The sequence below is a fragment of the Ahaetulla prasina genome, chromosome 16 (genome assembly GCF_028640845.1).
Source record: "Ahaetulla prasina isolate Xishuangbanna chromosome 16, ASM2864084v1, whole genome shotgun sequence".
In the NCBI taxonomy this organism is placed as follows: domain Eukaryota; kingdom Metazoa; phylum Chordata; class Lepidosauria; order Squamata; family Colubridae; genus Ahaetulla; species Ahaetulla prasina.
Genome location: NC_080554.1, coordinates 948,128 through 969,878, shown reverse-complemented (window position 1 = coordinate 969,878; position 21,751 = coordinate 948,128). Strand labels below are relative to the sequence as shown.

Genomic DNA, 21,751 nt, shown 5'->3' with positions numbered 1-21,751 from the left:
TGAGCTCTGCCCCACAATTCCCAAGGGAAACAAAAGCTTTTTAATTCAAGACCAATCCAGTGATGATCTTTATTGATATCAACAGATGAAGTTACATAATACTTCCTACATTGAATTAAAATTTAAAAGCATCACGCTAGGATACCTCAAAAGCATCTTCATCTCCCCAGAAATCACGTTTGGAAAACCACCCAGTTCAGCTTTGTTTAGTTTGGTTGTCAATTTATATAGGGACTGCCAGGTTTTTCCACCCCAGAGAAACAGCCAGTCACAGGGGAAAAGCAAAAAGCAAGGAACCACGATGGTTTAGCCTGAGCCTGGAGCCCACCAGCCCTGGACAGATTTGATACCAGAGAGGGGAAGGGGTTGCAGCTGTTTGCACAACCAACCTTTTGGCCTTAAGTGTCCCTTGTGATGTATTTTGCTCTAGTGGCATGCTGAAACAGCAAACTCATCAGGATGGGTCCAAAGCAGGCTTTGTTTAGTGAAGACTATCAGCCCCCTTGTGTACACATTAAGTTTTATTGTAACAAAGCAACTTGTACACTTTTTAACGTTTAAAACTGAGCATTTCTTTTCCAGTGAAACAAAAAAAAAAGTTGGAAAAAAAAACCAAAGCAAGGAACAAAATTACAGTAGAGAATGTAAATTCCAAATAAGATCCTACGGGGGCCGGCTGATTCTCCGTCAAGTGGAAGGGCTGAACTGTAATCATTAGGAGAGAATTTATAAATTTTTTTTCGTTTTAAAGTGTCATCTTAAACTGCAAAGATGTTTGTTAAACATCACGATTAAACATGCCAAAAGGAGAAGAAGCCATGTTTTGTCAAAATGCCCATTTAACCCACCCCAACATCTGAAACCCACCCTTTGCTTACCCTGTCTATAACCCCCCCATTTTTTTTTCGCTTTTTCATTTTTTTTTTAAAACAAGAGAAATAGACAGATACATGTTGGTAAATGCTAACTGTCCATATTCACATAGAGACACAGTGTAATCTCCGAACCCAATATACAGAGAAAGAAGGAAAAAGCTAGATTCTATGCAACTACCACACAGGGGGCCTAGCACTCCGCAGCCTCCAGGCTGGAGCAGACGGTTCTCGTTCTTCCCCACAGAACACAGTGCGCTGATGCCACTGACAAGTTTTTTTTTCTTCGTTTTTTTTTTTCGTTTCAAAAAACAGGGATTAAAAAAATTGAAATGGGTCGAGATTCTCTTCCACTGTATTCTGCTCAAGGTATTTTTCTCCAAAATTATTTTGTGAACCATGGTGAAGAGGAGAAGAAAGAAAAGACCTCGGGAGAACAATGCGACTGAGCACAAGAGGGCAGGGAGGGAAAGGGGGGGGGGAAGGAATAAGACAGCAATTTGCTCCCAGGGACTGGTGGAGGGAAAAGGAAGGATGGACTGTGGTTGGAATCTGTCAGTGTTCAGTCATCTTCTCCTTCATCCTCCTGTGGAGAGAGAAAAAGCAAGAGTTTTCAAATAAATGGTTGGGTTAAGTAAACCACCCGTGTCTCCGTTTCCTTCGCTTTACAACTCGAACCAGGGAAACAAGCAGGAAGGGGGCAGAGTTTGAACAAACTTGATCTAAGGCTCTTATTATTACTGGGGAATGCTTAGCGGGGGTTCCGTTTTGGGATTGTGAATGGCTCTCCGGTTCTACTTCGAAGTCCTTTTATTGGTATAGCACTGCCAGCAAATATATCACGCTAAAAGATGAACCTGAATTTGAAGCTACCACCACCCACTAAAAAAAAAGAAAGAAAAAAAATCTTATTGTGACTGAATTGGAGGCAATTTTCAAGAGGTCCTTTGGAGCAGGGTTTCCTGACCTCAGCAACTTTAAAGATGTGCGGACTTCAACTCCCAGAATTCTCCAGCCAGGCTCTGGAGCATAATATGACCTAAGTAAAGTAGCAGGTTACACCACCTAGAGGAGAAAAACCATTAACTTGTGCTTATGCAACTTGCCCAGCGGCATTTTCTCCCCTATGGTGGTAGCCAGTACATCAGTTCATGTCAATAAAAGAAACATTTCCTTCCAAATCCATCCACATGCCATAAATAAGCTAATTAGTGCTAATCCAATCCTGTATATATACTTTTTAATTATGTGGGATTTATCAGCAAAAATAAAGTTTCTCCTGCTCGCTGGGTGCAAATTATACAACTTGTAACTACAACTTTGGCAGAGGCTGAATTCAAACTCCAAATCAGCCAAAGCAATGGTCTATGGCGAAATATTCAGTCTGGGGAATCTTCAAAAGGCTAGTTCTGTTCTGAGCTTACAAGTTTCAGGGCAACATAAGGTCCCTAACTGCCATCCCAAGAGGGAAATCTTAGAGCTCTAACCTCTCCTTCTTCTCCCTCATCATCATCTTCATCTTCCTCACCCTCATCTTCATCACCTTCCTCATCGATGTCCTCCAAGCCTTCCTCCTCCTCGTCATCGTCGTCATCTTCTTCTCCCTCACCTTCTTCATCGTCCATATCGGGCACCTTGTTGGGCACAAAGGAGAGTTATAGCAAAGGGAGCCCCCCCAAGCGCTTTGAGCAGCCACGCAGCCAACGGGCCTTCCCGGCACACGCTCACCAGGTAGTACTGCAGCGGGTTTGGCCAGATGTCGTCCTTGATGACCTCCCCTAATTCATCGGCCCCGGCATCAGAGTGGTCAGTAAACCAGGTAAAGAAGCTCTCCGGTTCTTCATGCTGCCTCTTTCTGCTGGCCTTGTTCTGCGTCTGGCTCGAGCGCTTTGTCAGGTCCTTGGTGCAGAAAAGAGTAAAAAGATCAGTCCTCCCACCCACTTGTTTTCTTTCCACAATTGCTTGGGTGCTAATTTACCACTCGGTCTGTTATCAGAAAGTTAGCAAATCCCTCCAAAGTAGTAGCAGATCTATCTGATGTTTCTGCTAAAATCTAGTAGCTGAGTTCCTCTGCCTCTCTTCCTTTTAACGGTCTATCATGGCACAACAGCCGATAATGGTGAAGGAAAACAAGAGCTTCGCACTGGGAATAGCTTAAGAGAATCACAAACATTGCAGGCAGACATGACCTTGAAATTATTTCTCTCATCCTGAGGGGAAATAAGGATGGGATGGATCCTGACTCCAGGAGCACTCTGTTGTAGCATCCTAGCCTCCATTGCTAGAAAAATGGGATTTTACTGTCCTTAAGGGTATTTCCTTCAGAACTTTTGTCATAGTTCAAAACTATGCACTTAGGCCATGACATTTTACCACAGCCTAGTTTTGCCACATAAGATTGTCAGGAAAAATCACAAATAATGAACGGCCCCAAAGGAAGGTTAACAATGTCAGAGCAAACCTATTCAGTTCAATGGGGCAGATTTTTCACACCCATCATTACCATTGCCCTGTGGAAGGCTGATAATGGCTTCCAATTAAGACCCTCCCTTTCAGGTTATAGGGCAGGATTCTAACCTGACATGCTGTAAGGATTTTAAGGAACAATCCCCCAATATTTTATTTCATGTAGTTTGTCTGCTCCAAATTCTGGCTGGAGGAAATGTTAGATTAACAACCTGAATCAACATTCTAAACAGTGACACTATTACACAAGCAGATGTACTTTCATAGTAAAATAAATAGTCTAGGAACACTTTTTCCAACTCTACACATTTTATTAAAAACCATCAGCTTCTTGTGAGCTTCTGCTACCAGAATCCTGTTTGTTTCTTACTGTTACTTATGGTAATTTTATACTTAATGGAGTTAAATACCTTCCCAGATTTCCATTTGATTTCACTGGACTTGGATGAGGGGTCTCCACTTTCGTTCAGATGAAACTCTTTGGAGAGCATCTTGTTTTCAAAATAGGGATTCTCATCAAAATACTGCATTCAAAGGAACAGACAAAAATAGAAACTCTGAAATGTACATAATGCATACAGTATGACCTCTGAATTACTTACCATCCGTACACTAAGCTTGCCCGTTTCCCCCCTGCACAACCCAAGTGCAGATTGTGGTAAAAGGCCCCCCTTCCCCCCACAATGACCAACAAGCACCTCAAAAGGATTGCAAAGCATCAATCCATCCTCTGGAAAGATATTTTGAGACATGCTGCAAACAGCATTTTTTTAAAAAAAAGTGTAAAAATGGTGTGTCCTACACCTGTACTTACAAAATCTATTCTGTAACCTGATTTGATGTCCTCAAACTCCGTCACCTCCACTCTGATCAAATAATGCAAGGCTTCTTCATCTTCCTCTCCCAACAGTGCAGATACTAAGGCAGAAAGATGAAATTTGTGTTACAAATAATTTCAGATGAAGCCACCGTCTCATTAACTGGGTCCGTTTCTCCCTCAAATGTACCCTTCCCTACAAAATTCCTACTTGTGTTCTAGAATGCCAAGTAATAGAAATCAAGGCAAATAGGAGGAGGAACAATATTAGCTATGTTCACTGCTGAGTTATTTATAAAAACAATAAAGCTGGGATTAAAATAAAATCTAAAATCTAACTGAAAATAGGAACTAGCTAACTAAGGACCTTTGCATTTCAAGACTTTTATTTGCATGTGATATTAAAGTCATTTAAAAAATTGTTTTATAAGTTTTCAGAAAAATAACTTTGCTTACCTTGTGGGTGGTTGACAAATGTTGTTACCCAAAAGTTGGGGATTTTGGCGATCAATTCTGACCTCTTCTGGAAAAATGGTTGGCGGAGTTTGTTGTATTTCTGTTCTACTTTCAAAATTTCCTCACTGGCTTGTTCGTTCAGTCTGAACATAAGATTTAAACATGTGTAAAAACCTTTATGTAGTACTGAAAGCTAGAGTATTAAGCAGATTTTAACCCAACATGGAAGCTTTCACATAGAAAAATGCCAAATCCACACTTCCATCATAAAATGTAACATTTATCAAAGGAAGATTTTGTTTTGGCTTTAGGTAGAAAATCTCAACTGAGAAGTTCCAGTGTACGAAAGAAATGAACTGAGCATTAAACCGCTTTAATTGTTCTGCACGAGAGCTTTTTTTGCAGAAATAATGTTACAATTTATGTCAAATCCTCAAAACAGTGGGTGTGAAAAAAACCTGAAACAGCCAATTGTGTTACATTGTTAAAAAAAAAAAGGCGGGGGATTTTTCTCAACTAATTTCAAGCAAAAGTTCTATTGAAATTCTATATTATTAAAAACCATCTCCTTAGACTACATTCTATCAAGCTAGTTATTAAATCAGGAAAAGCTATTTGCAATACAGTCCTTTTACAGGATAGCAAACTAAACACAAAACACTTTTAAAAGCAGATTAAACACAGTTTTACCTGTCTATTTCATTCTGTACTTCATCAATATGTTCAATTGCTTCCTGCTGCTCTTTGTCTGGAGGGAAAATAAGAGTTTATTGACACCCCTCCAAAAAGGATCAAACGGGGGACAAGGCAATGTTTTCAAACATCACACATGGCGTCAAGCCCCCACCCCCATCTTTCGCTAAGCATCCACAACTATTGAAATCCAGCACCCTTAAAACAGATTTGAACATTTTTGGCCTTTCTCTTTGGGCAGCAACCCCAAGCCCTCCCTCCAGGAAGGGAAGCCCCGGCTTCGGACTTTCCCTTGCAACAGAAACACGAGGCCCTCCACCCACCCACAAATTAGAAGACTGAACCGAATGCAAGTGAATTGCTTGCATTCGGTTCAGTCCTTCCCCTTGGCCTAGCAACCTGGCCAGGTGACTTCGGGCCAGGCCCCCTTACAAGGTTGTTGTAAGGGAGGGGGGGGACGAGACCCGGGGCCTTAAAAAAGGTGGGATTCAATGAACAGGCAGATATAAGAAAGAAAGAAAGAAAAAAGAGGCCCGAATCCGAGTCTAAACATCTGGCGGTGCCCTGAACCGTAAAGAAGAGCCGCCCAGTCCTTTTGCTTCCGGTCCAATCCTCCCCTCCCCCGCTGCAGGAACAGCCCCCCCCCTCACCCCCCCCCCAAAGGCAAAAACTTCCCAGCCGCATCGGAAGGCGGGAAAAAAAAATCCCCTCCCCACCATAACCGAGTTTCCCCACCCCCCACTTTGGGAATCCCAAGCCATCCCACGCTCTTTGCAGCCAGAAGGCGCCCCCTCCCCTCACACTGAGGGGAGGAAGGAAAAAATCCTCCCACCATAACCGAGTTTCCCCACCCCCCACTTTGGGAATCCCAAGCCATCCCACGCTCTTTGCAGCCAGAAGGCGCCCCCTCCCCTCACACTGAGGGGAGGAAGGAAAAAATCCCCTTCTACCACCCCCCGTCCCCACGGCCAAACCACCTGCAGGGCGCCAAGTTTCCCCGGCACGTGCGCCCCTCGCAGGCGGGGGGAGGAGGAGGAGGAGGGGGAGGGGGGGGCCTCGCAGTCGCGCGTGGGGGGGGCGAGGATGGCACGTGGCGCCCCCGGAGAGGGAGGGGAGGGAGAGGCGGAGAGCGCGCGGCCCCGGCCATGCGGCGAGCGCAGCCATCATGGCGGCCTAATCGGCGGGGGGGGGGGGGAGGGCGAGGGGAGGGATCGGCGCCATCGGGCCGGCTGGGCCTCGCTCGAGCGGCAGACAAAAGGGGCGCCGAAGATGGCCTCCTGGTCGCGGGCGAGGAGAGGGAGCCGGCCAGGCGGCGATCGGAGGGCCCAGGCCGCACATCCGGCCCCCTCGCCTGCCGCCTCCGCCGTTCGCGCCTCCGGGGAAGATGGCGGCCGAGCGGCGAGGGAAGAGAAGCGGAGGGAAGGAAGGAGCCCGGCCCCGCCCGCCCGCCCGCCCCTCGGCGCCTACCGGAGATCTCGTCGGCCCCGTCGTGGTTGGAGTTGAGCTCCTTCTTGGTGACTTTGGCCGCCGGCGCCGACATGTTGAGGGAGGAGGGAGCGCGGAGCCTCGCCTCGCCTCGCCTCAGACCGGCCTGGCCCGGCCGCCGCGCTCCTGCTACCGCCGCCGCCGCCGCCTCGCTCGCTCGCTCTCTCCCTCTCCCGCTTCGACGGCGCTCCGCCCGCCCGCAAGTCGACCGAGGCGGAGCTGGGTGGCCGAGCCCGGGTCCCCTCACGCGATGACCGCCGCCTCCTCCTCCTCCTCCTCCTCAGGCTGCGAGGGGCGAGCGGTGCGCAGGCGCAGAGAAGCGCTTTTTCTCCTCGCCCTCCCGCGGTCGCCAGCCGACTGAAGGCGCGCACGGCGACTGCGCACAGCGGGGCCCGACTCGGCAGATTCTCCCGCCCCCTGAGGCGCGCAGGCGCAGACGCGGCCCCGCCTGGACGCTAGGAGACGGCGAGGGGGGCGGTGCGCAGGCGCGGCGGGCCTCCTCTCCTCGGCGGGCGAAGGCCCGCGGGGGAGCGCGCAGGCGTGTGCGGGGCCTGTAAGCCCTCTCCCCAATCGGGTGTCAGCAGGAGAGAGGATGAAGCCAAGCTAAGCCGCATGCGCGGCCGAGAGAGAAAGAAGGAGAGAAAGAGAGAAAGAGAAAGACGTCAGCGCGGCTCCCTACTTCCCGCCCTCCGCCTGTCGGCCTTCTGCGCAAGCGCACAGGCGCCTTTCTTTCTTTTCCTCCCCCTCCCTACAGGAGTAATGGAATAAAGAGAGGTCAAGCGGCCCTCCTCGAGAAAAGCAGCCTTCTGCGCAAGCGCGTTGGCGCGGCTTCTCCCCCTCCCTTCTTGAAACGCGCTTCACTTTTTTTTTCCAGCGGGCGATGTTTTGAACGAAGGGGCGGGGCTATGGGCCGAGAGCCCGCCCCTCTCCGCTGCGGATTGGTGGCCGGGGGTTACAATAGGCAGCGCAGAGGCTGGGAGTGGGCGGAGCGATCTAGCTCTATCTGGTCCCGATGCCCGCGGGGGCGAGCGAAAGTAGGGCGGCGTGCGCGCATGCGCGGGCAGGGGACGCGTGCGTTTGCGGAGAAAGGCTGCCGCGCGCGGGAGTTTCCTGCCGTATTGTGCGCTGTGGGGGAGGTGGGGGGAGGCCCTTCAGGCTGCTTTGGGGCCGTTGCATGCACGTTACATGTTGCACGCCTCCGGCCTGGCCTGCAAATGACACAAGCTGGTGCAAAAAGCCCCCCAAGCCTTCCAAACGGGTGGAGGATTGGAGAGCAAGTGCCCCTCCCCCATTCAGGCATGCCCACAGCTGCACCCCTCCCCCTTCCTTCCCCAGTTGCCTCGGGGGCTGCAAGGAAATGCTGCAGGAAATGCAAATGGTTCCAGCTGCGCGATCATTAAGCCGCTCTTGCCCCACTAAAGGCAAAGCAGAATCAAGACTGGGGGCCCCCGATTTACTTGGGGCGGATTCTGCAGACATAGCAACCCCCCCCCTCCTTCCCTCCCCCAAGGTTGATCCGAATGGCTGCCCACCAGCAATGGCACCCGCTTTCCTGGTGCAGCCTCAGCCCTGCCTTGCCCTTACACCAAAGGTGTCTTTGTACCATCCGCTGAATCATGGCTAATTGGACCGGGGTTTACCAAGTCTGGCGCTCTGGGAATGCACAACCCGCCCGTGGGAAGTGGCAGCGCAAGGCTCGGCGGAGAGGCGGTGGAGCTAATTGGCAGCTTAAATATGTTGCGTGCAAGGTTTTCCAGCAGGGTCGGTGCCAAATCCCTCCTGCACAAATCCTTGGCCAGTGATGGTTAACCTTTTTGGTGCCGAGCGCCCAAAATGGATGCACACACACGCGAAAATGCACGCCCGTGTGCCCAAACCCCCAAAATGCAATGAGAGCGCCCCCCACACATTCACACGTGCCTCCCTGCATACAGCATGCCCCCAGACATGTGCCCCGTGCCTCCCCATGCCCTGTTTTGGCTTCCAGGTTGGTGCAAGAGGCTTTCCAGGCCCAAAACGGGGCACCAGGGTGTGTGTGCGCATGTGAACCCCCAAAATGCAATGCGAGGCAGAGACCTGAAGACCAGCTGGCTGGAGGGAGACACCTGTACATGTGTGGTAGACCTGGGCTGGTGCAACGGCTGGCGTGCCTGCAGAGAGGGCTTTGCATGCCACCTAAGGCAATCATGCCATAAGTTCGCCATCATGGCCCTGGGCTTTTAATTCCCCAGAGGCAGAATAACAGCTGGAAGAGACCTTGGAGGTCTTGTAGTCCAGCCGCCCCTGCACAAGCAGGAGACCCTGTACCATGTGAGACAAATGGCTGCCCAGTCTCTTTTTAAAAGGCTCCAGTGATGAAGCACCCAAAACTTCTGGAGGCAACTTCCGTTTCCACTGTTTTGAGCCCAAAATTTCACAGCTGTTAAAATGAGTTTGGCCCCATTTTACGATCTTTCATTAAATGAATCTGGCTTCCCCCATTGGTTTTGCTCGTCAGAAGGTCACCGAAGGGGATCACGTGGCCACTGCAACCGTCATAAATACACGCCGGTTGCTAAACGATCCCTTGGTTCATCAACGGAGACTTCATTAGTCTCGCTGCTCAAGCTGGGAGACCGGGCGACGTTCTGGCACGTACACAAAAGGTGTTTCAGGGATGTGTCTTGTCAGAAATGGCTTTTTAAAAAATAAATAAATCGGGAGAGACGGAAAGGTTTTTAACGTCCCTGAGGCCGGGCTGGCTGAGGTGGGGAACCCGGCTGGGTCTCGTAAAGCAAAACCACTCAGACCGTCAGTTTAAAAATCCTTCTGTATTTTACAACAGAAATAACTTAAAGAGGAGAAACCAAACGTCCCGAGAAAGAGCAAACGAACCCTGGGCTGCTCCCCAAGCTCTGCAGGTAGGGATGAGGCTGTCTTTATTTTTCCAATCGTTTGATTCCTAATGGTTATAAGGATGGATCGTTTTCTGATTTTCTCTCTCTCTCTCTCTCTTTTAATAGAAACACTTGAAAGAAAAGGAAACGACGTCTCATCCCACTGTCTCCTACTACACCTAAAAACAAGAGAAATGGCGCAGGGTGGAAGCTGGAAGTGCAACCAAACCGAAAGTCTGCTAACACGTCAACCCAAAGACTCAAAAAAGGCAAAAGAAAACACGCGTCGGCCGCCTTCCCGAAGGGCTCGGCCGCCCATCGGCGCCTCGGCTTCCTTCTGGGATCGGAGCAAAGCGGAAAATCCAACATGGCGGAGCGGAGATAGCCGGACCCCCCTCTTAGGTGCGATTCAAGGTCTGGAAGATCCGGGAGATCTGCAACATGACTGGCCCGGTTTCGGGGTCGTTCATCCACTGCGTGCTGTTCAAGGGGTTCTCGAGCATGTCTTCAAAAGCTGCCGGAGAAAAGAAGAGAGGGTGGAGGTTAGTCTGTCTCCCCCCCCACCCCCATTCGGCTTATTGACCACAACTCAGCCCACCTTCCTCGTCTCCGAAGCCTGGACCGAAATTCCTGGGACTTACCGAGTAGAGTTTTAGGGTTTGTCAGCCCCAGCTGCACCACGGGGTTTTCTAAGATGGCTTGGAAAAGAGGGCTGGCAGGGTCAATCCCCTTGTCTAAATCTTCTGGTGTCGGCTTCCGGTCGCCCAGCAGCCACTCGCACTGAGCGGAGGAAAGAAAAGACAAAGAATGAGCCCTCCAAGGATGAGAAGAAGTGCGAGGAACTCAACTGATTCTGTCATTTATACTTCTGTAGCTGCCTGGCCTGGTCTAACTACCAAACAGGGCAGGTAAACACTTCAATGGAAAGTTAAAGACTTCAGAAAAAACACAATTGCAACCAGACTGCCTTCCACAGAACTTCCCGTGTATTGCACGGGTCAGAATGAGGAACAGATCTACAGACATCTCACATCTTGGACATAAAAACAGCTTCAACTTCAAATAGTGGGATTCTGCTACAGGGCACCGCAGGCCAAAACCACCAGACACACGGAGTTTTTCCCTCCTGCCATCACTCTGCTGGTTCTCAGAGAGCTGTCGAATGTCTGTGTGTTTACTCATGTAGTATGACTGAATATTATTGCTGATCCTTATTATTATCTTTCTTGCACTCCCCTCTTATTGGTATTATTTTTATGATTATTATCATCATTCTGTTGCTTTGCATGTATGCCGAGAGCTTCTGGACCGGAGACAAATTTTCCTTGTGTGTCTAACCTCACATGGCCAAATGAAATATTCAATCCAATTTGGCACTGACCTTGTCTTGAGTTTGGAAGCTCAGCAGGATCAGGCTTGGTTAGTGTGGTGGATGGGAACCTACCAGGGAATTTCTGGCTAGATTGGGGAAATGTAAAAAGCCCAGGGCAAACTCTTCGTAGAACACAACCCCCTTGGAAATAGGTTTTACTTTTATTTTAACCATCCAGAATTGGGTGGATTACAAGTTTAATTGTTATCATCGTCATCATTATCTCATTAAAACATGCAGTCAGCGGGGTTTTTGAAGGAACCCATCTAATGTTGTGGTCTGCCAGCAGCCTGCGGACCTGGCAGAGGAGTCGGACAGTGATGAGGCTGAGGAAGAACAGGGGCCAGAGACAGGGGAAGACCCGGACAAGGGCTCTGCGTCAGAGGCAGAGACGGGGCCAGGGCCATCTGGGAGTTATGTGCAGACTCCGGAGCCTCCAGAAGCAGACAGCAGAGAGGCAGAGGAACAGGAGGAGCCTGTTCCTAATGCACGCATGTGAAGAGCTGCCAGAAGGCAAGAGCAGCTGAAGCAAAAAGGATGACTCGGGAGTAAGGCCAGGAGATGATTGGCCCCTCCCATAAGGCTTAAAAGAGCAGCAAGGAGTGGTTGGGTTCTTTGTAGAAAAGCAACGTTGATTCCATTGCTTCTTGTCAGCGTCTCTTGAACTTTGTGGGGCTTTTGTCAAGAAAAGCCTTTGGTGGGTTGCCAAAGACAATAAAGGATGGTGATAAGGCCGAAGGACTATTTATGAAGAATTTGTTTTGGACTAAGATGGGAATTAATTAATTCTCAGCTGTTCTTAATAAAATAAGTTTGTTCAGGACTGAATTGTGTTTGGTAATCACTACTTGGGCCTCGGTCACAACATCGAAGCAATTCAGAACACAGTATCATAGGATAGGAAGGGGCCTTGGAGGTCTTCTAGTCCAACCCCCTGCTCAAGGCAGGAGACATTACACCATCCCCAACAAATGGCTGTCTAATCTCTTCTTGAAAGCCTCCAGTGATGGAGCACCCACAACTTCTGGAGGCAAGCCGTTCCACTGGTTCATTGTCCTCACTTCCAGGAAATTCCTCCTTCGTTCTAGGTTGATTCTCTCCTTGATTAGTTTCCACCCGTTGCTTCTCGTCCTGCCTTCAGGTGCTTTGCACAATAGGTCGACCCCCTTTTCTCTGTGGCAGCCCCTCTCAAACACTGGGAGAAGCTGTCATGTCTCCCCCCCGCCCATGGACTTAAGGCCCCTGGATAAGCTGCGTGTGAGAAGCAGGTCAGCCCTGCTTAGGTCGGGACATACTCACGGCGGCGTTTTGCTGGTTGTTGTTGACCCTGAGGGCGTCCACCACTTCTTTCTCGTCAAAGCCCATCTCCATTAAGGCCGCCACCGCCTGAAAGAGAACCACGGAATCGCTTACGTGGGAGGCCAAACTGTGTCCCTGCTGTCCCAGGACTCCCAAGGCCGGCAGGTAGTTTTGGATGGAGGAAAGTTGTGAAGAGCTGCTAAAGTAGCAGGCTTGGCTGCTTTAGGGGGAGAGGAATCCAGAGGAGGACAGCGGTTGGTGTGAAAAAGGAGATTAGAGGTGAGCAGGCTACCCAAAGGAGACACCGAATGGCTGGGCATCCCTTTGCCTCCTTAAACCAGTGGAAGTAAAAAAATAAATAAATTATTTTAAAAGCTGGAGGCTTTCTCTCTATTAGATGTGCCACGTGGGAAGGGAGTTACGGGGAGGATCTTTCGTTCTATGGGGCGAGAAAAAAAATGGGCAACAGTTGGTAGTCGCGGACTACCGAGACAGAAGACTGGCTAGCCTGAGCAGTCCTGGGAGTCCATTATACGGGGGGGGGAGGGGGGGAACCAGGGCTGGCAAGTGGGAAAACCCGGAGCAGGGAGGGTACCCGCGGATCCGGACGAAACTCTCGTTTCCTTCGTATCTTCTTGAATATTTCCGTCAGCTCGTCCTTGGGTTCCTCCGCTGAGCTGGCCCCGTTGACCGCCTGGGGGACGGCAGACCCCGCTTCTTCGGCTGCGCTTTCCACGGGGAGGTGGCCTGGCACGGGGGCGTCGACCGTGGGGTCGTCTGCGTGCTCGATGAGCCACTCCATGGCCTGAGTCACGGACATGCTGCAGGACGGAGGACACATGTCAACACACGGAACATATAATGAATAGATAATATATAATAGGATATAATGAGCAATCATATGCACCAGAGGCTAATTCCTTGTGTGTCCAGTCACGCTTGGCTGATAAAGAATTCTATTCCTATTCTCCTTTTTATTTCTATTCCTCTTTTCTTTTATTCAGAAGGGACCTTGGAGATCTTTTAGACCCATGATGGTGAACCTTCGGCACATGTGCCACAGGTGGCACGCAAGCCATTATCGGTGGGCACGCAAGCTCAGCTCCACCAACTGATTTTCGGGCCTTCTGGGCACACCGGAAGTAGGGAAACAGACTGTTTCCAGCCTCCGGAGGCCCTGGGGGGTGGGGTAGGCCCTTTTTCGCTCTCCCCAGGCTCCTAGAAAGGCTCTGGAGCCTGAGGAGAGCAAAAAATGAGCCAACTAGTCCCACCGGAAGTCAACAAATGGGCCATCCGTGGCCTCCGGAGGGTGGAGAAGGCCATTTTCTTTCTTTTGGCCATCGCATGCCTAAAGTGGGGGTGGTGGTGGTGCATAGAATTATGGGTGTGGGCATGTGTGCGCAGAACCCCCCCCCGCACTTCCCTCGCTTTTGGCCCGTGATGGCAAAAAGGTCAGCCATCGCTGTTCTAGAGTCTAGATCAGCCTCCTGCTCAGCAGGAGACCTTTTGTTTTCCAAAACACTTTCATTGCAGTTGTGGAAAGAGGAGCATATCAATCCAGTCCCTGACCCCGTCAAGTAGCTCCACCCTCCTGAAAGCCCCCCAAACAGTTGGGACGTTCCTCAAAGGAGCCCCGGCTTTGCGAAAAGGAGGGGAGACTCCAACAGTTTGAAATGCGGGGTGTGTGTGTGTGTGTGGGGGGTTTGCGGAGGACAAACCCAGAGGCGACATCTTGGGGGAATGGAGCACCACCCTATCCTACGTTCCGTGTGTCGATGTCAGAGACACACACACACACGCGCGGTGCTACCTACTGGCTGAGGCGAAGGGCTTTGATGGCTCTGCTCTCGGGAAACCCCATTTCGGTCAGCTGGCGCAGAGCAATTTCGTCCACTCGGTCGTCGTCATCCTCATCCAACATGGCTAGAGGAAGGAAGAAAGGGCTGGGTAAGGAAGGAGGGGCTGGAATCTCGAAGTCAGTGATGGCGAAACTTTTCGGCACAGAGTGCCCAAACCGGAACTTGCCTGCACATTGCGCACGCTGGAGCGCTGGAAACCAAAGACCAGCTGGCCGGTGCGCCAAAAACGGTCTGTTTTTTTTGGCCGTTTTCTGGTGCCTGCAAAGACCAGCGTGCTGGAAACCAAGAGAGCAGCTGGTGATGGCGCGTGTGCCCAGAGAGGGCTCTGCGTGCCACTTCTGGCACTTGTGCCATAGGTTCGCCATCACGGCTCTAGGTTATTATCTATAAGTAGTCCTTGATTTATGACCACTTCCCTGGCCACCTTTCAGGTAGTCTTCAACTTAAAACCGTTCATTTAATGACCATTAGGGCCAGGGTACTTACGGGACCGCCTTCTGCCACCACACGCCTCCCACCGACCAGTGCGCTCAGACAGGGAGGGACTTCTCAGGGTGCCGTCCGCCAAGCAATGTCGGCTGGCGGCCCCCAGGGGAAGGGCCTTCTCTGTGGGGGCTCCCACCCTCTGGAACGAACTTCCCCCTAGCTTGCGTCAACTGCCTGACCTTCGGACTTTTCGCCGTGAGCTGAAGACTTATTTGTTTATTCGCGCGGGACTGGCGTAGGAATTTTATATTCTAATATTTTAAGGGTTTGAATTTTAATTTTTTGATACAAATTTTAAGGGGTTTTTAATTGTTATAATTGTTTTAAAATTTGCCAAATATAGAATAAGTTTTTTCTTTTCTGTTTTATATGTACATTGTTTTTTGTTTTATTGTGGCTGTGAACCGCCCTGAGTCCTTCAGGAGAAGGGCGGTATAAAAATCTAATAAATAATAATAATAATAATAATAAAAATAATAACCATTCAGTTACAAGTAGTCCTTGACTTGTAACAGCTAATCCAGTGGCCGTTTAACGCTAAAACTGCACTGAAAAAAGGGACTTATGACCGTTTTTCACACTTACGACTGTTACTGCATCCCTGTGGTCACCTGAACAAAATTGAGTAGCTTGGCAACTGACTCATACTTATGACGATTGCAGTGTCCCGGGCGTCATGTGATCCCCTTTTGCGACCTTCTGACAAGCGAAGTCAACGGCAAAGCCGGATTCACTTTACAACGGTGTTACTAACTGAGCAATTGAAGTGATTCACTTAGCAACCAACTGTGGAGAGAAAACTTTTCTTCTGACTTTGGGCCAATCATCAGGGGACAATGCATTCTAGTCCCGCCTTAGGGACAGAAGCCGTCTGATTGACTTTGAGCCAGAGTCTTTCTCTCTCTCTCTCAGCCCAGCCCCACCTCACAGGGTTGTTGTTGTTGTTATGGGGAAAATAGGAGGAGGAAGGTGTATTGGAAATACGTTGAATAATCAAGGCGGGATAGAAATAAATAAAATGTTTTCCTCGCACCATTTGCCTTCTTGAAGAGTTCAACAGCATCTGGGTTCAGCGCTAACAGCTTCTGGGCCACTTCGATGAGCGAGACCAAGATTTTCCGAAGCTCCGTCTGAAACTAGAAGGAAGAAGAAAATTAACATCTCTGAAGAAACTTCCCCTCAAAAATGCCTCTTTCCTTTTCTTGGCGTTTCATCTTGAGTGCTGACTTTGGATCGAAGAATTAATTTCAATTTAGCTGATTATTTTAATGTACGGTACCTGCCCCCTTTAAAAAAAAAAAAAACTGCCGGGGTTTTTGAGACTCTCAGTACCGATGATTTGCCTTTTAAAACCATCTTTGGGCCTGTTTATTATCTTTCCATGGATACGCTTCTAAAAGTTGTCTGTTTTGCAGCTGCCTTGACATTCGCAGCTCCTGCTTTGAAGATTTTCGGTGATGTTCAAGGTCCATTCTCCCCCCCTACCCCCCCACCCCCAAAAGGCCTGCTGTCTTTAAGAGCTCGATTAGAGTTGAGATGAAATTACTGCCTTGACAAACGCCAAGGGCTTTGGGGTGGATCCACTCGCTGGAATGATTCCAAATTGGGATTCGCAGGGATTATCATCCCGCCTGAGGCTGTCATTCCTCTTTTAAGGAAGCGTCCAAATTGACAATGCGGATAGTCACCGACTTACAACCGCAATTGAGCCCAACGTTTCTGTTAAAAGCGAGACGTTGAGTTTGTTTTACCCTATTTTACAGCCTTTCCTGCCACAAATGCATTCCTAAGGACTTTTTTTTGCTGGGGGGGAAAAAAACCCATCATAAATTGTGTCAGCTGTGAAGTCAAGCTATTTCCAAGTGGCTGAAAAATGGTCACGAACTGTTCAAGTGTGTGTGTGTGTGTATGTATGTGTGTGTGTTGATCTCACCACAACGGGGTCGTAAGTAGCTTTTTTTGGGAGGGGAGGGTCTGTTGTAACTTTGAATAGTTGCTACGTAACCAGTTACAAATCGAGGGCTATCTGTTGTGGTCTGCCAGCAGCCTGCGGAGCTGGCAGTGGAGTCGGGCAGTGATGAGGCTGAGGAACATGGGCCAGTCCTGGAGGCTGGGGAAGGCCCGGATGAGGGTTCTGCGTCGGAGGCAGAGGTGGGGCCAGGGCCATCGGGGAGTGATAAGCAGACTCCGGAGCCTCCAGAGGCTGACAGTAGTGAGGCAGAGGAACAGGAGAAGCCTGTTCCTAATGGACGCATGAGAAGAGCTGCCAGAAGGCAAGAGCAGCTCAAGCAGAGAGGACGACTCGGGAGTAGGGCCAAGAGATGATTAGCCCCTCCCATAGGGCTTAAAAGACCAGCAACAGTGTTTGGGCTCTTTGTCGGAAAACAACATCGATAGACTTACTCCTTGTCTTGCTGCATTTATTTCTTGTCGGCGTCTTCTGCTTCTGAACTTTTGCCAAGAAAACTGCCTTTGGCAGTTTGCCCAATTAGACCACGGTTGGCGATAAGACTGAAGAATTGTGTTATGAAGAATTTGCTTTGATTTAGTTTGGACTATGCTTAGAATGAGTTAAATCTGAGCTGTTCTAATAAAGTCTGTTTGTTTTTGAACTGAGTGTGTCTACTACTACCTACTTGGGCCTGGGTCACAACACTATCCATATTCAAAAGCATTTTGTACCTGCAGCCGAACGAAAGCAACGGCGGTTGTACAAAGAACAGGACTGCCTCCTCCCATTGCGGTTCCCCCTCCAAGACTATTATGGGATGCCCGGAGGTTGGGCCTGGAGAGAAGTGGGCCAAGGGGCAGCCCCCAGGAGAAGCCAAGGACTCACGTCTCTCATGTTGTGGTGGGCCACGCTCCGATCCACACTGTGGGAGGGGAGGTTGGTGGTGGCTTTCAGGATCGCCTCCTTGTCGGGCGCCTTCTGTTCCTGCTTCCGCTAAACAGGAAAGGAATCCGTGTTCAAACGACATCGCCCCTCACCTCCAAACATCCACTCTGTGATTGTGGCAGCTATCCGGTTACCCCACAGGACAGCTAAGTTTATTTTTTAAGATGGAAGATCTTAAATTTTTTATTTATTTATGTATTTGTCACCTGCCTTTATTATTTTTGAAATAATTCAAGGTGGCAAACATATCTAACATACCTTCCTCCTCCTATTATTCCCACAACAAACAATCCTGTGAAGTAGGTTGGGCTGAGAGACAAGGACTGGCCCAAAGTCACCCAGCCGGCTTTCAGAGCTAAGGTGGGACTAGAACTCCCAGTCCCCTGGTGATGGGCCCAAAGTCACCAGCTGGCTTTCGTGGCAAAAACTCGTTTTGGCCTCAGATGGTAAAAGAGTCCAGGCTGGTGATGTGACCCAAGGATGAAAGGAGGGACCAGATCCTAAAGAGCAGCTTTGAAGGCTGAAAGTCTTTCCACATCCCGGCCCCCGAGGCCTCACCTTTTCCTCAGCAGAGACGTCGGCCATTTTGGGAGGTGCTGGTGGAGCTCTTTTCTTCACTAGGACCAAAACATCTGAGGAGACAAGAAGAAGATAAATGGAATGAGATGTCATGGCTGGCTTCATTTCCTGCTTTGATAGGACAAAAAAAAAAATAGTTGGAGGAAGGGAAAAAAGAACATCTTGCCCAGTGCCAAAAGGATCAAGGAAAGGAGGGAGGGAAGAAGGAAAGGAGTGAGGGAGAGAAAAAAAGTCAAGGGTGGAATGAGTAGAGTAGAGTAGATGGAAGGATGATAGTAAAAAAGTAAGTAAGAAAAGGAAGGAAGGAAGGAAAGGAGTAAGGGAGAGAAAAAAGGGTGGAAAGAGGAGAGTAGATGGAAGGATGAAAGTAAAAAAGTAAAGAGGAAGGAAGGAAGGAAAAAAGAGGAGGAAGGATGGAAGGAAGATGGAGCCGGTAAAGTATCACTCTGTGGTCACTCTGAGGCAGAAGGACAGCTCCTATCTGGGTAAGAGATGGCCAAATGAGCAGAGTCTCTTTGCCACAAGGGCTCAAGCAGAGGCTGGGAATCCCGTAGTGGTGGATTCCTGCAGTGGAAAGCAGGTCGGACTGGATGATCTCCAAAGTACCCTTTCAACTCTTACATATTCGGATTCCCTGAATCGCACCTGCCTTCAATACTTATTGTGAAGAACTAGCTGGAACGGACCTTCCTTGCTCTTTCAGGCAGCTCTCAAAATCCCATTCAGCCTTGCCTCCCATTCTCTGCATTTCAGAGGGGGGGGGGAGGGTTTCTGGAGCCCGTGTGACACCCCCCTCCCCCCACCCCCCAGCCATTCCCTCACCTCGATCCTGAATGTTTTCCTCCGAGACCGTCTTGGTGTCATTCAGTACCTTCTCTGAAGCAGCATGGATGAGTTTGTGGTGCGTCACGCATTTCGGGTCTTCGAGGCTGCCCGGCACGCACTGCAGGGAGGGGAAAGAGAGTGAGCCTTTTAAAACTGCCTGGTCCCCCTCACCGTATGTTTCCTGAGCAATTCCAGGGGAATGTAAAAAAACGGGATGGAGACACAGGGTAAGGAGAAGAACAAAAATTACAGCATTACACGTGGTCCTTGACTTACGACCATAATGGAGCCTAACATTTCTGTAGCTAAGCAATATGGTTGTTAAATAAGTTTTTTCCCTTTTTACGACGTTTCTTGCCACAGTTGTTAAGTGAAACACTGCACTTGTTAAATTAGTAACACGGCTGTTAAGTCAATCTGGCTTCACTAACAACTTTGCTTGTCAGAGAGTCATCTTTGGATTCTGTTGCACTTAACAATTGGATAATTCACTTAACATCCATGCTGAAAACGTTGTAAAACTGGGCATGAGGCACTTAACAACCAGCTTGTTTAGCAAGGGAAATTCCGGTGCCAACTGTGGTTGTAAACTGACGATTACTTTGAACAGGCCGATGAGAGGAATCATGGGAATTTCTGCACATATATGAGATTCGCACAGGGCTCTGCATGTCGTTCTTCTGCGATAACGTCAGGGCTGGTTTATTTTTATATTCCCCCACGATGACCTTTTGCAGGCGACGGGAGATGTTATCACCTGATCCCGAACATAAGGCTTGCCACTCTGCACAAATGTCTGAGTTAAGATCCCTTGCAACATCCTGATTGGCTTTTTAAAAACTAGAGGGGGAGAATGGCCGTTCGCTAAAATATGGTTCATTTGGAAATCTGTGCCCATTTAAAAAAGAAAACAAAATTAAAATGGAAATGAGCAAAGAGCTTCCCCTTTTTTCTCAAAATAAAGCAGGCAGATCCACCGAGGATCAAACTAAAGTTCACAAAAATTCATATTGGCCCTCATACTGGGGCTGGCGTCTCTATGTTTTGAGCCCCAGAAGGAAATTTGGCTAAACACAAAATTCCCTTTAGCAAAATCATCCCAAATATTATACAACAGCGTGAACTTTGTTCTTAAAATATTTGTCTTTTTTCATACAAATATGCAAACTACGCAAAAAAAACTAAATGCACGTATTTTTTTCCTTTATGGAAAGCATGTGTTTTGGGATATTTCGGTCTTGAAATGTTGTTCTATTCCCAGTCTTCAATTCATTTCTCAGAATAACTTTGAAATGCAAAGTCAGGGTTGGCTCAGGACACATCTGTAGGACTGTTAAAACAAGGCAGTTTCTTTGTTTTTTCTCACAAGGGAAGAGAAAATGGACCTGAATTCAGCTGTCTGGATACACCCCGGAGACTCCCCCCCCGTCACCCTCCCCCCCAAAAGTGGTTTCTGCTGATAGACTTTTAAACCTGGTTACTGCAAACATTTTCTTGGGTACAAAAAGCAACTGGGGAGATAAGTTGCTTTCAAGATTAGCCCACATCAAGGGTTGCCCACTGAAACCCTTCCAGCCCTGCCCAATTTTCAAAAAGACCTGTTTAAGCTTCAATGCCAAGTATATGGTCCTCAGTGAGGGTCCTGGGTCTTTTCAAACCAGGAAAGGTGGCTTGGAAGGGGGTGAGAATGGTAGTCTAGCTTTCCAGGTGGATTTGGAACCTGGACTGGTTGGCTGGACAGGGAAAGAATGATGGGCATTGTATTTGGAAGGGATGAGGGTGTCTGGCCGTGCCAGCAGAGGATTATGGGCATTGCCTTCGAGCAGACTGGAAGCACTGCCCGGCTGGGGATGATGGGAACTGAAGGTCCTGACCTCCAGAGGGCCAGCAGATCTGGAGATGAGCTGTGCTGGCTGGGAACCATGGGGGCTGCAGTCAATCCCATTGGAAGGGCATTAGATGGCTCGTCATGATGGGTCGTGTAATCCACCACTCCCGGTCAGGAGCTCCAAATGGAGGTGGGCCATAACGCTGGCTGAGGATGATGGGCACTGTGGACAATGCCCTCTTAAAGGGCACGAGGGGTCAGCCTGGTCCAACATGATGGGCTATGAAGTGCATCGCTTTGACAGACGTCCCAAGTGTGTGTGTGTGTGTGTGAAGGAGGATGAGGATGATGGGCACTGCAGTCAATCCAATCTGAATGGCCTCAGAGGAAGACACAGCATGAAGGACAATCGCTGCTGGCAGGGGATGATGGGCACCGGGATCGCCCTCTCCAAGGGGGTCTTCTTGGGCAGCTCAGGACCGGCCAAGTGAGATGGGATATGTAGTCCACCACCTTCTTCCAGGGGCCCCAGGTGTGTGTGTGGGGGGGGGGGGCAGGCCGAGGATGACGGGCACCGTAGACAGCCCCTTTCTGTCCGCGGGCTGCGGATGAGGGGCTCTGTAGTCCACCCCGGGGAGTGGGGGGGGGGTCTTACGTGCTTGAGGCAGCGCTCCTTGAGGCGCTCGATGGCCGTGTCCTCGGCCACCTCCTCCAGCCACTCGGCGCCGTCCAGCGCGCAGATGCGCAGCCGCAGCACCTTCGCCGCGAAGATCTTCTCCTCCTGCACGAACATCGCCGCCGCCGCCGCCTCAGGGCCCGCGGCCCGGCCCGGCCCGGCCCCACCGACTGCCCCCCCCGCGCCGGAAATGGGGGCGCCGCGCGGCGCCACGGGAGTTGCAGTCCCGGCGAAACCCCGCCCCTTCCGCTCTGCGGGTTCGCTGG

At 49.7% G+C, this 21,751-nt stretch overlaps 2 protein-coding genes across 4 annotated transcripts; both read right to left on the bottom strand.

The window, feature by feature from the left end:
- Positions 1-55: 55 nt before the first annotated feature.
- Positions 56-7,480, bottom strand: SET (SET nuclear proto-oncogene). 3 transcript variants are annotated; one of them, XM_058159112.1, is made up of 8 exons: positions 6,772-7,480; positions 5,302-5,359; positions 4,612-4,754; positions 4,153-4,256; positions 3,749-3,862; positions 2,601-2,771; positions 2,416-2,506; positions 56-1,458 (listed from the first exon to the last, which is right to left on the bottom strand). In XM_058159112.1, exons 1-8 carry the CDS (start codon positions 6,842-6,844, stop codon positions 1,451-1,453), a joined length of 762 nt encoding a protein of 253 aa, XP_058015095.1. In that variant the 5' UTR covers positions 6,845-7,480; the 3' UTR covers positions 56-1,450. The 3 variants fall into 3 exon arrangements, with proteins under 3 accessions (XP_058015095.1, XP_058015094.1, XP_058015093.1); XM_058159111.1 differs by having other exon boundaries at positions 2,401-2,506; positions 6,772-7,479; XM_058159110.1 differs by having other exon boundaries at positions 2,360-2,506; positions 6,772-7,478.
- Positions 7,481-9,580: 2,100 nt separating this feature from the next.
- UBAC1 (UBA domain containing 1) lies at positions 9,581-21,679 on the bottom strand. The gene is made up of 10 exons (XM_058159109.1): positions 21,465-21,679; positions 18,979-19,099; positions 18,136-18,209; positions 17,518-17,625; positions 15,715-15,817; positions 14,151-14,259; positions 12,932-13,157; positions 12,337-12,423; positions 10,307-10,445; positions 9,581-10,179 (listed from the first exon to the last, which is right to left on the bottom strand). The coding sequence occupies exons 1-10, from the start codon at positions 21,600-21,602 to the stop codon at positions 10,064-10,066; spliced, it is 1,221 nt and encodes a 406-aa protein (XP_058015092.1). The 5' UTR covers positions 21,603-21,679; the 3' UTR covers positions 9,581-10,063.
- Between the last annotated feature and the right edge of the window lie 72 nt (positions 21,680-21,751).